Genomic DNA, 14,736 nt, shown 5'->3' with positions numbered 1-14,736 from the left:
TGGAGGCAAAACCAAGAGACGTGCAGGTTGGTATGACAGTATGTACTGTGGGAAAGGATGCTTCACCGCTGCACCTGTTTACAGCGCTTCAATCACCTGCTGACTGTCACAGAGAGAGGAGCAGGTACAAACAGTCGGGGGAAGAAGCTATGGAACGTAACGACGTGGAGCAAAAGTAGATGGAAATGTACGCGGGAGGAAAGACGGGAGATCAATCTGCCCGGACAAACACACAGCAGAGAAAGGTACGCGGCGAACGCAGGAGGGGGTCAGAGAGCGGCGGTCGGGACCGCTAAGAAAATAACGCATATTAAAAAGCGGCGGCGGCGGCGGCGGCACGGAACCAGAAAAACAACCTGATGGGATCCAGGATGAGAGTGTGACCAGCGAAGGGGGCGCCAGGCAGCGAGCTCGTCTCGCCATCAAAAAGGCTAATGTGATCCTTGGACGTCCCCGTCGTCCTCTTCACGAGCAGTTTGACCTCCTTTCTGAGGAGTGCCACTTCTGAGCGCGCAGCGACTGAAAGAATCTCTTTATACTTTTACCTACTGAAAGGCTGAACGCGGACGCCTCTGCATTTCACACAAAGTACTAAAAGCACAGCACTTTGCTTTGAATTGTGTCTGGCTTTTAAACAGGGCTTCTGACTATAACGCTATAGAGACACGCCGTCCAAGTCCCATCAGGCGCTGAAACCGCTATCAAACCTTTCTCCACCCATCTCACAACGCCTACTGTACATTGGGTCGATTTCATCGAGATCAAACGCTAGCTCGCCATCATTTATAGGGTTTCTGTTGAGAGTTCACCCACTGGAGATTCAAACCTTTCTTTGTCGTAGCACTTTTTAGATGCACTGCCCGTTTTTATTCAAAATGTTTCGTGCGTTAGGAATTGGAACTCCATAAAAACAAAACACGGGCCCAGCAGCGCTGCAGCTCCGTGCTGACACGGCGTCCAGGACTTCCCGTCAGAACCACGCGGGCGACGCGCCGGGCGACAGGCGCTAAACACGCTAAGCACCTGACAACCGTCTGCGGCGAAGCTGCCTTTACATATTAGCGGGGAACTAAGGAGCAAATGAGCAGCAGCTGCGCAGGCAGGTGTCTGATTCGGGAGAAGGGAGGGGAAGAGGCTGGCGAGGGCGTCTGTGCGGGTGAGGCCCGGTGTCAAACACGCAACGAGTCCAGCGGTGGAGAAACAGCACAATAAAGACCTCAACAGCAGCACCATCACCATCTAATTCATGCATAAAGTGGAGTTTGGGGCATTTTTCACCTTTATGTAGCGAGTCAACTACATAATTAAAACCCAACCAGGTCTTTGGAGAGTTGTTTGGTGTAACGTTCAATAATCTATTTATCCCCCACAGCTATAATTTTCTGCAGCAGAGGCAGCGGTGCTTTTAATGTATGTGTCAACATAAGTGACCAGCGTGTGTGTGTGTGTGTGTGTGTGTGTGTGTGTGTGTGTGTGTGTGTGAGCGGGAAAGAAGAAAGAGCCAGAGAGAAAGTAGTTCCGCTGGCTCCGAGGCGCTGAGCTTGTCATATCTGATCAGTCTGATTAGGACTCAAACTATTATAGTTCCTCGACTCCCCTCCTCATTCATTCCTCTCCTCGCTTTACCTCCCAATCTTCCTCCCTGACGTCCTTTCTACTCACTCTGCATTTCATCCCCTCTTATCACATCGCCAATATCTGTCTGCCGCTTGTTGTTCACCGCCGCGCTCTTCTCCCCAGGAACAGTCGGGTTTATTCAGGCGGAACGTGGCGGAGCACTCGCAGGACCTAAACAGGACTAGTTGAAGGCAGCAGCTCTCGTCTGGAGGAGGTGGAGGAAGTCATTTCGTCGGCATAAACAAACCTTCATCCAATTTAACTGTCTGCTTTAACATGATTGTGTTTGCAGATCCCTCCTCATTAGTTTTACATTCATGCATCACTCCTTTGGGTTTTCCAGCGTCTGTGCTGTAAACACACAATGAATCAAGCAGACTGATGCAGGAAGCAATGCTACTGCAGAGGGCCTGTACCTTATAATGGGGTGACAATGACCATAGGAACACGGCTGGAGCTACGCTGGAGTGGAGTTTAACCAGGGGCACAATAAAAACAGCACTGGCCATTTAGCGGTTCACTAAGCCACGTCTCTGAGCCTTAACACACAACCCAAGGGTCCAGGAGTCGGAGCTGCTTGGGAAGCAGCCTGTATTTTATGTGGACTAGTGCTTCTCCTGCTATCACATGTAAAACCACCGTATGTGCTGCGAGAAGGGCCCATTAGGTTCCAAATATGAGCGGTGATCCGACACGTGCTCGCTTTCTGCCCGCAGCGACCGCAGATCAGCATGAAAATCACGAATAGCCAATGAAAGTCAATTTTACAGTCTGTGTGACTCCCTTCTTTTTTTTTTTATTGCTGCAGTGTTGTACGATCATAAATACTGAAATCAGCGAGGCATCTGGGATGAGCAGCGCTTCGGTGTTAGCAGCAAATTGATAGAACTTGTTTTATACGGATTTTAAAATCCCAAACTCTGTGTGTGTGTGTGTGTGTGTGTGTGTGTGTGTGTGTGTGTGTGTGTGTGTGTGTGTGTGTGTGTGTGTGTGTGTGTGTGTGTGTGTGTGTGTGTGTGTGTGTGTGTGTGTGAGGGGGGCCTGTCGCGATCTAAGGTGTCTGTACGTGCGTCCGTGTGCTGAGGGAGGAGCGCTCGGACGCCTTGACAGGGTTGAGGATTTCGCCTGCAGCGACTTGTTCTCATTTACAAAGCCGCATTGTGTGTCACTCTGAATAACAGCGTCAGTCAAGGGCCCGAAATACAAATGAACGAAGACACCGACAGTTGTTTAAGCGTAAAACACATCGGCACGCTGCAGATTTACTCTGACAACACTTTACACAAGAGACGATCTACAATGTCCTAATTAATGACGAGCGAGAGAGAGACTTGTCTCCGCTTCATTTGTTAAGCTACGTAAACAGAAGCACATGGTCAGATCACTCCCCTGAAGAGCCTCTCCTGGGTTTAAATCTTCGTTGTGTGCTGCTCAGCGCACACGTACCGCAGACGTTCAGCTCTGAGACGGGCGGCTTACCGGGTCGGTCAGCTCCAGCACGTTGGTCCTGTACGTGATGGGGCTGCAGTCGCGGGTCTTCCCCACCAGCGCACAGGGCAGAAACATGGGGCCCAGGTCGTCGCCGTCCAGGACGTCCACCGTCAGCGTGGTGGTGGCGGTGAGGCGCTCGCTCGGGTAGGGAGCTCGGTCCTGCACAGATTACCATGAACCAAGGGAAACAGTTCAGTGTTGCGCTCTGATTAATAATTAAACATCGACGATAACAAATAATGTTAAACGTCTTCAAGGCCTAGATTATTATTGGACAGTCATTAAACATGCAGGTTCAATAAAAATTAAATATTGATACAGTACCACTGCCTGTTCTAGTACATGGCAGCGTGGTGTCTGTGCAGGTTGTCTGTGGGCGACTGCAGCAAATGTAGCACTCAAACGGCAGACTTAATGTGTGTCAGGTGTAAAATGTGCACCACTCTTCTCAAATTGCAGATGCCGCTCATCCACGGTCAGCGTGTGACAGAGGGAATGCTTGTTGTGCGGCGACTTGGCTTTCAGAAACACACAATCATATGAACAGGGTCTGGCTCTTGTTTAGAAGGACTATTCGAGTGACGTTGAGCCCCGATGACGCACTGGAAGTTTGTATTGTGAATAAATCCTTTACCTGATGATCTCTTCCCTCATTTTATTCTGAAAATAGAGAAATTAATTCCAGGCAACAGGCCAGAGGAAAATGCGTGGCACTCATATAAAACATGAAGACTGCATTTACACATAGCTAAGATTTGATTCAGGAGGAGACCTTCAGCTCAAAGGCTTCGTCGAGGCTTTGTGAGAAGCAACTAGCATTCGTCATACTGAAGGCAAGTCGCTCTGCTGAAGCATTTTTAATTAAATGCTGGTACCTGCTCGTGGATCTGCTTATTGTCAAGTGCGCTCTGCAAATTCGCAGCACTTAAAAAGGCTCCGACTGCTTTGTTTTTCCCGTTTCTCCGCAATTAAACAATTTTGCAAACCTCCCTGGACGAAATGAAAAGATGCAGACGCCACAGCAGGAAAGCTACTGTAGCGCAGAGCAAACGCCAGACGGACTGTGCCACTAAATAATCAATACGCCCGTCACGCGGCCGGCGATAATATCTGCCCGCTCTCCCCGGAGCATCACTCCTGGTGGCATCTGCATTCGCAGCCAGACCAGACGGAGATGCCACTCGTTTCCCTCCATTTAAAAAAAAGTAAGCCATTTTCCTTCCTGCAAAAACAACTTAATTCAGTTTTGTTTAAATTCCTCTTTTGTTGCTAAACTAAATTTATGTCTGAATTGTGAGCAGCAGTTAATTTCAAGCAGCCGCTGACAACACCATGAATCTAATTATATACTGTATCCACTGCAGGATACGAGGGGCAGCAGAGAACGGCCTCAGTAAGAATAAAAAACACATGGATATATTTACAATCTGCAAACAAAACAATCATTTCACTTCTGTGCCAGGAAAGTGAATAAATGCAAACACATTCATAATTTGATGTTGGACTTCTGTAAATAGTAGTACTTATAGTAGTAATAGTAAACTTTCTAGCTGAGACTGTACAGTCATCAAACTGAGCTGAGCCAACCTGCTGCTATACTGTATATATGAGTAATGAGAATCATGAGTAATCACAGTGTCCTGTCACTCAGATACACTCTTTGACATTTGCCAATAAACAATTTTCAGAACTAAAACTTTATTCTGTCAGAATAAGAAGAAAATCCTAAATGGTACAATCAACAACTTAAACAACGTCCTGCCAGGCCTTCACTAAACATTCACTAAACATCCACCATTCCCTAAATGCATGTAGAATAGAATCTGCAGACCACTTTTATAAATAGTGAAATAAAAGGGGGTTAACAAAGACATTAGTGATACTTAAGGATGTGCTGTGCTGTAGTTCCCCTAAGGCTGAATCAGAGCGGAAATAGACCAAAGCTGTGTACCAGTAATGTTGAAGATCATAAATATACAGAAATATGAGAAGCCTCCAGGGTCTCAGTGATTATTCTCTAAATGTGTCTTAGATGAATTCTCACCAGTTGAAAACATTTTCTTTATGAAGGACATACAATGAAAACTCAACCATAACAACAAGCCTTGACGTACGTTAGCCTGTATGATGACCAGGTACCGTGTGATGTCCTCATAGTTGAGTCTTTCTCTGAGAACGACGGCGCCGAACAGCGTCAGCGGGATGTCAAAGGTTCTGTTGGCCGTCTGCAACACACAAACACAGAACATCAACTTGAAACCACACAAAGGGGAACACTGGAAATGAAAGCCAATTATCAATTACAGTACAAGATAATAGAAACAGCTACAATAATAACATTGCTGAAAGCATCTTACAGCACTTACCAACTATTATAAAGCAAATTAAACACTGACTAACAATATGCAAACAAGAGAATGAGCAGAACTACTAACTGTGAACAATGAGCACAGGTTTTAGCCCCAAAGAAAAGCTGGAACTAAGCCATAGGGTGGAACTGTTCCACATACGATGTGTGTGAAGGCATAAAATGAGAGGATTACAGAAGTTACAGAGGAAATGCAGGAAATAACAGATCCAATCTGATGTTAATGTGGGGAGGTCTGACTCTGATAGATCCTTCTGGAGCCATCATGATACTAACCTGCTGTCAATGAACCATGAACAGTTAGTGCCTCGCTCCTGTTCTATAAAGGACATTTTCTCCCTTTAGCAGAACTGTAGTCGTGTCTCTATGTTCTGAATCTGAATAAAACATGAGGGGGAGCTCACAGCTTACCGGGTCTTTGGGGTTGTACTGGATGGTGTACTCTATCTGACCATTGGGACCGTCGTCAATGTCGGTGGCGCCGTTGTTCCCGGAGAAGCCGGAGAAGATAGTGGTTCCTACCGGCGTCAGCTGGAAGCAAAGGGCTGCGAATGTCAGCGTGTAACACATGGTCTAGACTAAAAGTCACACATCCTTTCTCCCATGTTGTGTCATGTTGCCTGCTCCTCCCTGCCGTCTCATTGATTTTTACATCCCTCGTTGTAACATGAACAAAAATTATGAAACCATGGGCAGATTGAGCTTTAAAGGCTGTGACAACGGTGGCAGTAAATCACAGCACCTAGAAGATGTAGGCAGAGGCCACAGCTCATTGCGCCTACGCTCTCCACCGAATCGCACAATGAAGCGCAAACAATGCGAAATGTTTGGATAAGAGCGTATCATCACATTTGCTTTGCGGGGATCAGTTACCGCATGCGCAGGAAAACGAGAGGGAATCGTTTCACCAGCCACGAACTGTGAGGCTTGGGCTTTTTTTTCCAGCTTTGCGCCTCGGGAGCCGTGATTAGGTGTCAAAATGTAAGTCTAATCTCCGAGCGGCGCGGTGAACATTGACGATGATTTGTTACATCATTCCCCTCAACAGGGTTATCTCTGCCTGCCACCGCTTCGCTGGGACAATGCTCTGTAGAACGTCTCATGTCAGTCGGACACTTTTTGGCCACGGTTCCGATCAGACTCGTGATCAACTTGTACCAAACACTTTGAATCAACCCATAAAAGTGTTCTAGACGCAGACCAAATTAGCTCCTAATGCAGATAAAACCCCTCAGTATCACATTTAGTGCATTAGATGCTGGGGGTTCAGGGGCGTGAGCACACTTGCATTATAATTCTGAATAAATCTGCCCCAGCTTCTCAATGATTGCTCATGGAAGAGGAAATGTATTCACATTTTAAAAAATGATTACAAGCAAACAGGCCACATTTACCCCTGTCTGACACAGGATTCATATTTTAGAGCCTGCGACTATGCATCTCCTATATTGTACGCTGTTCTTTTAAGTGTGTGTGTGTGTGTGTGTTATTTTAGTAGGAGTAATGAGCAACTAGGGGCTGGAGGAGTGGGAGGAACCTCATCTCTGTATATGTGGCAGACTAAAGGTGGGGTGAAAACGGGTGAGACGCGGTGATGAAACGCGGGCAGGGAGTTCAGGGGGGAGGAGGAGAGAGGCAGATTGAGTCGGACAGGCTGAATAATGAGACGCTGGCGCGGGTCTGTGTAGGACCGCGCTGGCAGCAGGCCGGCGCCTCCTCGTCCGGGTCGAGTCGGAACCTTTTCTGCTCTAGTTAAATTCGGCTTCCCCTGAATGGAGGACTGGCACCTTAAAAACCCTCCCAGACGCTGCAGGATAACAGATTTAGATCCTTTTCAAGGCTGCCAGGAAAACAGCTTCTTCTCCTCCTCACAGTGCTTCTGCTCTTTAACTTCGCTCGAACAGCAAACTGTGCATCGCTAAACTACTTAAAGATGTTTTCAATCCATAATGTAGAACATCATGGAGGATTTGTGCTTTACCTCGCTGACAGCGACGTAGTATCTCGGCTGCTGGAAGCGCGGCGCGTTGTCGTTGCGGTCTCGGACCACGATGCGGACCTCGTGCAGTATCACGGTGCCGATGAGCTCGTTGGTGCACTGGACCTGAACCACAATGGACTGGATGTAGGAGGGGGGCTGGGGACGGACAGGCGGTTGGAACGCAGCGATACAGACATGATCCAACGGGACAGACTTGATGGCGCTGGCTTACGTCTCGATCCAGAACCCGCCCGGTGCTGTTGAGGTAAAGGGCCTGCTTGGACGGGTCGAGGATCACCCAGTAGTTGTTGTTGTCCCGTAGAGACAGGGAGATGGTTCGGTTTGGACCCTGAGCCACGCCATTTATCTGCATGTTCTCCACCAGCAGCGTTCCTGGGAATGAAACCGAACCCATTAGGCGACTGTTCGACAAAGAGATGCAGAAATAGAGCAAGCTTCAAATAACTGTAGATCGGACTCTGTCTGCTTTATAAAGTTTAGATCAACTGGAAAACAAAATCAGCATTTCAGAGGAAGAGGCAGAGCCGTTTGTGCGTTGGCGCAACAAATGTTTAATGACTGCAGTGTCTTCATTTGCATGATTTTAACAAAAAACTCCCCCGAATAAACAAAACCAAACATTTTAATAAGACAGACGGTACAGATGGAATAAAACCTAGTTCATTTAACAGAGTCATTTGTGGGTAGTGAAGCGAGCTCGAAGTGAGAGGAATAATGAACGACACAGAGAGCGTGAGCGAGCGAGCGAGCGAGAGAGAGAGACTCCAAACAGGGTGACGAGGCATGATGGGAATGGAAACGGCCTGTTTTATATTTTCAGGTTACGCGCATCATCCCTCGATCGATGCAGAGCACAGATAAGTCGCATCAGTGAAGGACGAGCGGCCCGAGAAGTTTCAAAGTAACAAAAAGACGGTGGAGTAAAAGATCAACAAGCTCGCTCACATGCTCCTTTCTGTTTAATGCAATGGAAGTCTATGTGGGGAGCAACAAGTTAGAGAGAATATTAGAAACACAGACACCAGCTCAGGAGCAGGAGCTCCTCGTATTTACTTCATGTGCACACAGGACAATCTCATATCCAATCTGACAGCTATAGAATTAGGTCATGGCCTTCTACGCTGCCATGGAAACCACGCGCCTTGCTGTGATTGGCTAATGTTGAATAAACTGGATGACATTTGTTTATTTCTATGGGATTCGGATAAATTCTGATGATCTTTGTTCTGGTTTTTCTGGCAATAAAGCACAGGTAAAGAAGCAGGACACAGATGTGACCTGCACCTTTCGGGACTCATTTAGTCTAATATCAATGAGGTCTTTTCACACTGACCTCCCTTCATAGGATGTGTGACTGAATACATCAGTCAGCGGCACCTGATTAAACTGACCCGCGTGTTAAAGGTGGACGGGAGGAAGCGAACACGATAAGAGGAGCTGCCAGAAACACAAGCGGCGCCGGCACTTAGCGACCGGGGGAAATGAAGACGGCGGCAGCGGAATGTCAGGCGAGACGCGGCGCGGCGGAACGAGCGGAAGGTGGGAATAAAAGAAAATGAGAATATTGACAGAAAGTGGTTGTGCATTTATAGAACTCATAGAGGACATTAAGTGGATGTGGCGACGCTGCTGGGAGGCTGCGACGTGTTAAGGCAGCTGCATTGAAGGTGAATAGTGAACCTGTGTATGCTGATATGAATAACTGACCACCTGAATTTAAGGTTTAAACCATATTAAGCATTAGATGTTAGTTTAGAAGTTTTCCAATAAATAAACTGTGATTTGTTTCCAGATTATGTGAAAACGCCTCATAAACCCACTGCAGCAAAGCTCATCCTCACACTGGCCTGATGTTGTTTGAGTGTCATTCAACCTTTATTAAAGTTTTAGGCGAACTCATCTACAGAAGGACAAGTGTGTCAGTAATAAACCATCCAATGGCCTATTCACGTTTTAATTTTTACCAGACAACCTCTACTTCAATGACGATTTGTTGACTAGTATCTCAACAGGTTCTGCAGCATCTGCCAGTCGTGTTTGTCGTTGTGTTATGGCCCCGAAATCGGAGCTTCTACAGTCCATTTGCTGCATTTGCCTTTAATCTGCATCACAGGGTTTGGACACGACGGCTTCACTAGTTCACAGGCAAAGGATGAAAGAAGGAATGAGTCTTTAAGTGGCAATAAATCTAGTCTATTCGTGCACGTTGATGACACTGATGTATTTGTATTGAGGCCTTGGGCAACCCTCTACTTTGCACAGGTTGGATTTTCTGCTTGGCTGCATCAGTAGCAGCTGTGAGTAGGAGCGGCGCCGAACACGTCCTGAACGGCAACGCTATCTCTCCCTACGAACGTCTAATCTGTATCTTGTTAATCTGGGCTCCTCTGCCGCTCCCTCTTTATTTCCCCTCCGCCAACACCAGCCCAAGATAATCACCCTAAAGCGAGATTCTCTATTAAATCTCCGACACAATTTCCCTGCCACAGAGACATACGCGGCTTTATGTACACAAATCATTCCAGCACTAAATTATTTTCCAAGCGCTCACGAGGAGAAAAACTGCGCAGACACAAGCGAGTGACTGTACAGTAAATGCAGGATTAAAGCAATAAGAAACACAAGGTAAGAGAGACATACACACGCGGTGTGCAAATATAATATTAATCAGAAACATCTTCAGGACAATGGGACAATATTGTATTTAGTGCATTCCCCACTGCTTTGAAGGAAACTTAAGGGCGTTCATTTCATAAACGCTGCACCACCACGATGTGAATAACTAATAACGCCTGTTATTGTCACGGACGGCCGATACGGGAGGAAAGTGGGAAATGCAAAACAAATGCAAAACAAACGACGCGGTGTTCGGAGTAAACAATTTATGAAGAGCACATGAAATGGAAAACAGGAGGGTTCAATATGATGCGCTAAGCAGCCGACGAACACAACGTGTCCGGATGAAAGGGGTTCGCTCCTCTGTGACCAGGTCTCACTATCATCAGACACATGCTCAATGCGCTTGTGACCAAACTAAACATTAACCTCGTCAATTTGAACGCGATCCCTTTTATGATGAGATGAAGCATCATAAAATATATCTCTGCGGATGAGAGGAGACATAATAGCAAGCTTAGGTGAAGCCAGTATTTATATTTACAGTGCAAAATGGCCTCTTTTTAGCTTAGCTTAGCAGAAAGGTTTGCAAAGGTGACAGAATGTGGCACCGGCGCAGCTGAAGCAGCCAATTAAGACGGTGGAGGTGTAGAAAGAGCGAGCGGTGGATCTGGTGGGTTTCCTGCTGCTGTGAGCGGGTGCACGGATTCCCTGTCAGCCACGTCCATTAATTAACGAGATGCGATGTTAATTAGGGAGCATTAGAAGCCGGATGTTCATGCTGCAACCTCAGGGGGAGCTCGGCTGCTTCCTACTGGCTGGAGCCTCACATTTGCACAAGAATGAAAGTGATCTCTTGATCAAGTTCCAGGCAAATAACCGTATTTAGCCAAATGCCAGAGGTGGACGCGGAAGGAAGCGCGGGCCTCTTGTTGTTGGTGCTCCTGTAACGCCTGCTAATGAATGTGGAGGAGCATAGGTTACCTGTCAGGGCTGAAAAGGTCAAGATCATCTAACAGCGGAGGGTGGGTAACGTGTAAACAGCTCAGTACTTTACCGTTGGGGCTTTCTTCATCTATGGCAACGATGGTGGCAGGAGGACCCGTCCGGGACAGTTTACATTCTGTGATGGAGAGAAGGGAGAGGGAAACGCGGTATTAGTCAGTGTAACCTTATAGTGGACACTGGGCCAACATCTACGGTAGAGACGCATACAGTACAGACGCAGTGTCCTACCTTCATACTGCCAGTCTGCAGAAAGGAAGAGCCACCAAGAGAAGAGGGAGGGCAGCAACCGAGCGAGGGAGGGAAGAATGAGGGAAGACGAGAATTAGAGGGAGAGAAAACGTTTAAACAGCCAAAGGAAGTCAAACCCAAAGGTCGGAGACGAGATGACAGCACACGTATAGTATAGGATGAGATTAGAGATCATGAGGAGGAGGTGAGTGCAGATACAGTGTTGTATACAAATAATCTCTTATAGCGTTAATGGCCCAGCTTTAACCCTTAGAATCATCAGAACGCGCCCTCCCATCGCAGCGTTATCGTGCTCCTCCCCAGGACGTGGGGGGAAAATCCCACGGGACGACTGGAAGACGGAGATCTGCTCACCTAGAAAATAGACTTCATGGAACAATGATCACATCGGCCGTCTCCCTGTAACACTTTACAACTGGGTGCAGCCGTAGATTATCTCGGCGTCCGCGGGTATCGTTTCCTGCTTTCGTGCTGTGGGGGCGTGGCCGAGCGCTCCCACACACGCGTGAATCTGTCCCCAGCTGTGAATGAGCTCGTCTTAGTAATCAAAACAATTAGCTTTCCTATTTGTCTCGGTGACGGCGAAGCGGTGGATGTTTCCAGACAGGACTGTGGCCGCAGATCATTTATGCACAGGTTCAAAAGGTCCTGAGCCGTTTCCTGCTCGCTCTTTCGTTCCGGGCCCATTCCTCCATCGTGGGGGGGGGCTTTTCGCCACTTTGCCCTTTTCAAACTCAACGCAGAAAGATGCAGGAGCCGCGGAACAATGGCCCGTAGTTACATCACAGCCCACCAGCTGGCCCCTGTGTGTGCGGATAGCACATGACAGATGTGCTTCCGCTGCCTGACTGGCTGGTTAATCCTTGGGTGTAAGATGATGCCCCTCATCCATTACTAAGCAGCCATTTGCTCTCTATGGGGCACCTCTGACTTGCTGTTCTCTTGCTTCTCCATCCCCCAATAATACAAATCAAACGAAACGAAGAAGCAAACAGAGCAAGCTGCGAGCTGACACATTAACCCGTCGAGGCCTGGAAACCGACTGAACCAATGCTGAGAGGTAGATTGAGAGACGTTCCAGCTACTGTACTGTACGTCTGTCCATAATTATTTGCTGCAGCATTAACAGGGGCCGCAGTCAAATAAATCAAGCAGGTTGATACAGATGAGATTTGTCCCTGCTGGGAGTGAAGCAGAGCACAGGAAGCCACGCGAGGGACTGACCTCCACTGAATTGGAAATGCTTTTTTTCCTACATGGGTCACGGATGTTTCATCACAAGTGGACAATAATGGAAAGGCTCACGGCCCGAGTGGCGCTCGCTTGCATCCCGGCTCTCATCCCCTTTAAGTGCACGGGAGAAGGAGTTGTTACTTCTTCCCACATGCGCTCGCTTCCTGCGAGAACTCACTCGCGCCGAAGGAAACGACTCTGAATGAATCCACCTAACGCCGGCTCTCTGTCAAGCGCATGAGGCGCTGCGTGAGGGGCGCGCGTGAGGGGGGAAGGAGGGCGTGGGACCGCATGAAAGCTCTCCATTCAGACAGCAGCGCGCCTTCAGATTTGTCATCCATCAAACGCCTCTTTATTTAACCCGGAGTGTTTCAATCAATATCGCCTTTATTTACTATTCAAATCGCGTCCATCTACATTTGGCAGGAGGGACGAGCAGGTGAGCGCTGCCGAGCGCGGCCGCCGAGCGTCCAGGGTCGGAGGAGCCGACGGCCTGGGCCGCCCCTGCGCTGGCTCCAGGTCAGTTGTTATGCAGCGCACAGCGACGCAACTGTATTTGTGGTGGAAACACACAAACACGTCGCTCAGGAGCTGTTTATTCGCCGCTCGTCTCCATGTGCACGACGCCACTTTACACACACAATACACAAGTGAGCCCTCAGTATCAGCACACACACACACACACACACACACGGTAGAGTTACCATAAAATATGCATGTGTGTGTGTCCAACTATTGGATGTGTGCAATGAGTCACTCCACAGAGAGAAGTTGTTCCACTGCCTCCAGCTTTAACGTCGGCTTTAATCTCACGTTGGGTGACGATGAGCCGTGAGCCCTCAGCGACAGCGGCAGCGCCACTTGTTGATTCTACTTTTTAGAAGAAAAATTTGGTACAAATAAATATTAATGATATATAGAATGTGTGTAAATGACTTCTTATACATGACAGAAAACAAACAGTGACACCAGGACGCCAGGCCACAGACACAACATCCTGAAAAACTCCTACAGTAGTTCAACAAAGTTTCTACAGCTTTTTAATACAGCTTTCGCCATATTGTGAAGCGGTTCTGCTCATTTGGCTTTGTAAACGCATCCTGTTGGTTCCCATCTGTTAAGTGTTTGCTTGGCCAACCTGCCTCGAGTCTAGACCGTGAATGGGAAGGCCAGCGACGGCACCGCGCACTATGCGAGACGGACGTGGGGGGAAACTGGACTGACGTGGAAATATAACTAGCGGAAAACATGCAGCTGCTCAGATCTGCATGCAGAACGAGTCCTCCACGAAGAAGAAATACAATTAATGGAGATTAATGACTCCCAGTGACCCAACATTTTAAATATGTGCTTAGGTGTTAGCATGGGTGTAAGTGGCTCTCCGTATGAGCGAGCGTGCAGCTATTAATAGCTTTCCACAGGGCGTGTGAGGTAATTACATATTGGTTCTTTCTGATATAACCTAATTATTATGCAAAGAACAATTCTGAGTTCATTTACTACTTTAAAACTGTGTTAATGAAATTATTCAAAGCAGCGGTTCCCGTCATTTCTTGCACGTCTCTCTTCAAACCCCACTAGAAGCCTTCGCCGCGCAACAACCTTCGACCTTCTAAAAAATATACGGCACCACGTCTCCAACGAGGGGTTTGAGCCGCGGCAGCGCGTCCTTTTTGAGCCTCCATCAGCAGGTACAGCCCACGCCTCTCCCCTCCCGGTCCGTCGGAGGGACAAACCTGGAGAGGGGATGATTGGGGTGGAACAGATACGGGAGACTGAGGGGAGGGGGGGGGGGGGGGGGGGGGGGGGGCGGAGCGCTGGGTGAGGAATAAACGCCGCCAACGGTGACCTTGTGTGAGATGGATGCGCCTCTGGAGAAAAGGCATTGTCAAACAGAAGGGGCTCAACAGAGGAACCCGCACGTCCAAACACAGCTCCAGCTCCGTAGCGCGGCCGCCACCACTTTGTCACCGCGCCGCCTGATGCATCATGTGGACGGCCTCCGAGCCCCTGTCGCGTGTCAGGTCCACTGACAGCAGCGCTGGTGGTAATCACATGACAGGGACGTTACATGAGCGAGGCCCAAGCGCTCCTGCAGCGGCCTTCGCTTCTGTTCCCACTTCGAGTCAGGATGTGAGATGATGGATTTACT

General features: G+C 48.2%; 1 protein-coding gene across 9 annotated transcripts in view; it reads right to left on the bottom strand.

Moving 5' to 3' along the window:
* The window catches only part of LOC114846475 (protocadherin-15-like), a 75,615-nt gene that overhangs the window by 46,237 nt on the left and 14,642 nt on the right, over positions 1 to 14,736 (bottom strand). For 8 of the 9 annotated variants that reach the window (XM_041068653.2, XM_041068650.2, XM_041068651.2 and 5 more), the window contains exons 3-9: positions 11,331 to 11,345; positions 11,152 to 11,217; positions 7,690 to 7,850; positions 7,458 to 7,613; positions 5,888 to 6,007; positions 5,223 to 5,333; positions 3,097 to 3,267 (exon numbers count right to left, since the gene is read on the bottom strand). In XM_041068653.2, the coding sequence (XP_040924587.1) occupies positions 3,097 to 3,267; positions 5,223 to 5,333; positions 5,888 to 6,007; positions 7,458 to 7,613; positions 7,690 to 7,850; positions 11,152 to 11,217; positions 11,331 to 11,345 (800 nt within the window). The remainder of the gene's footprint in view (positions 1 to 3,096; positions 3,268 to 5,222; positions 5,334 to 5,887; positions 6,008 to 7,457; positions 7,614 to 7,689; positions 7,851 to 11,151; positions 11,218 to 11,330; positions 11,346 to 14,736) is intronic. The other variant, XM_041068652.2, reaches the window with a different exon arrangement.

Source organism: Betta splendens, chromosome 19 (assembly GCF_900634795.4).
Source record: "Betta splendens chromosome 19, fBetSpl5.4, whole genome shotgun sequence".
Taxonomy (NCBI): Eukaryota; Metazoa; Chordata; class Actinopteri; order Anabantiformes; family Osphronemidae; genus Betta; species Betta splendens.
The sequence above is the reverse complement of the archived record's forward strand: the minus strand, read 5'-3'. Positions and strand labels throughout refer to the sequence as shown.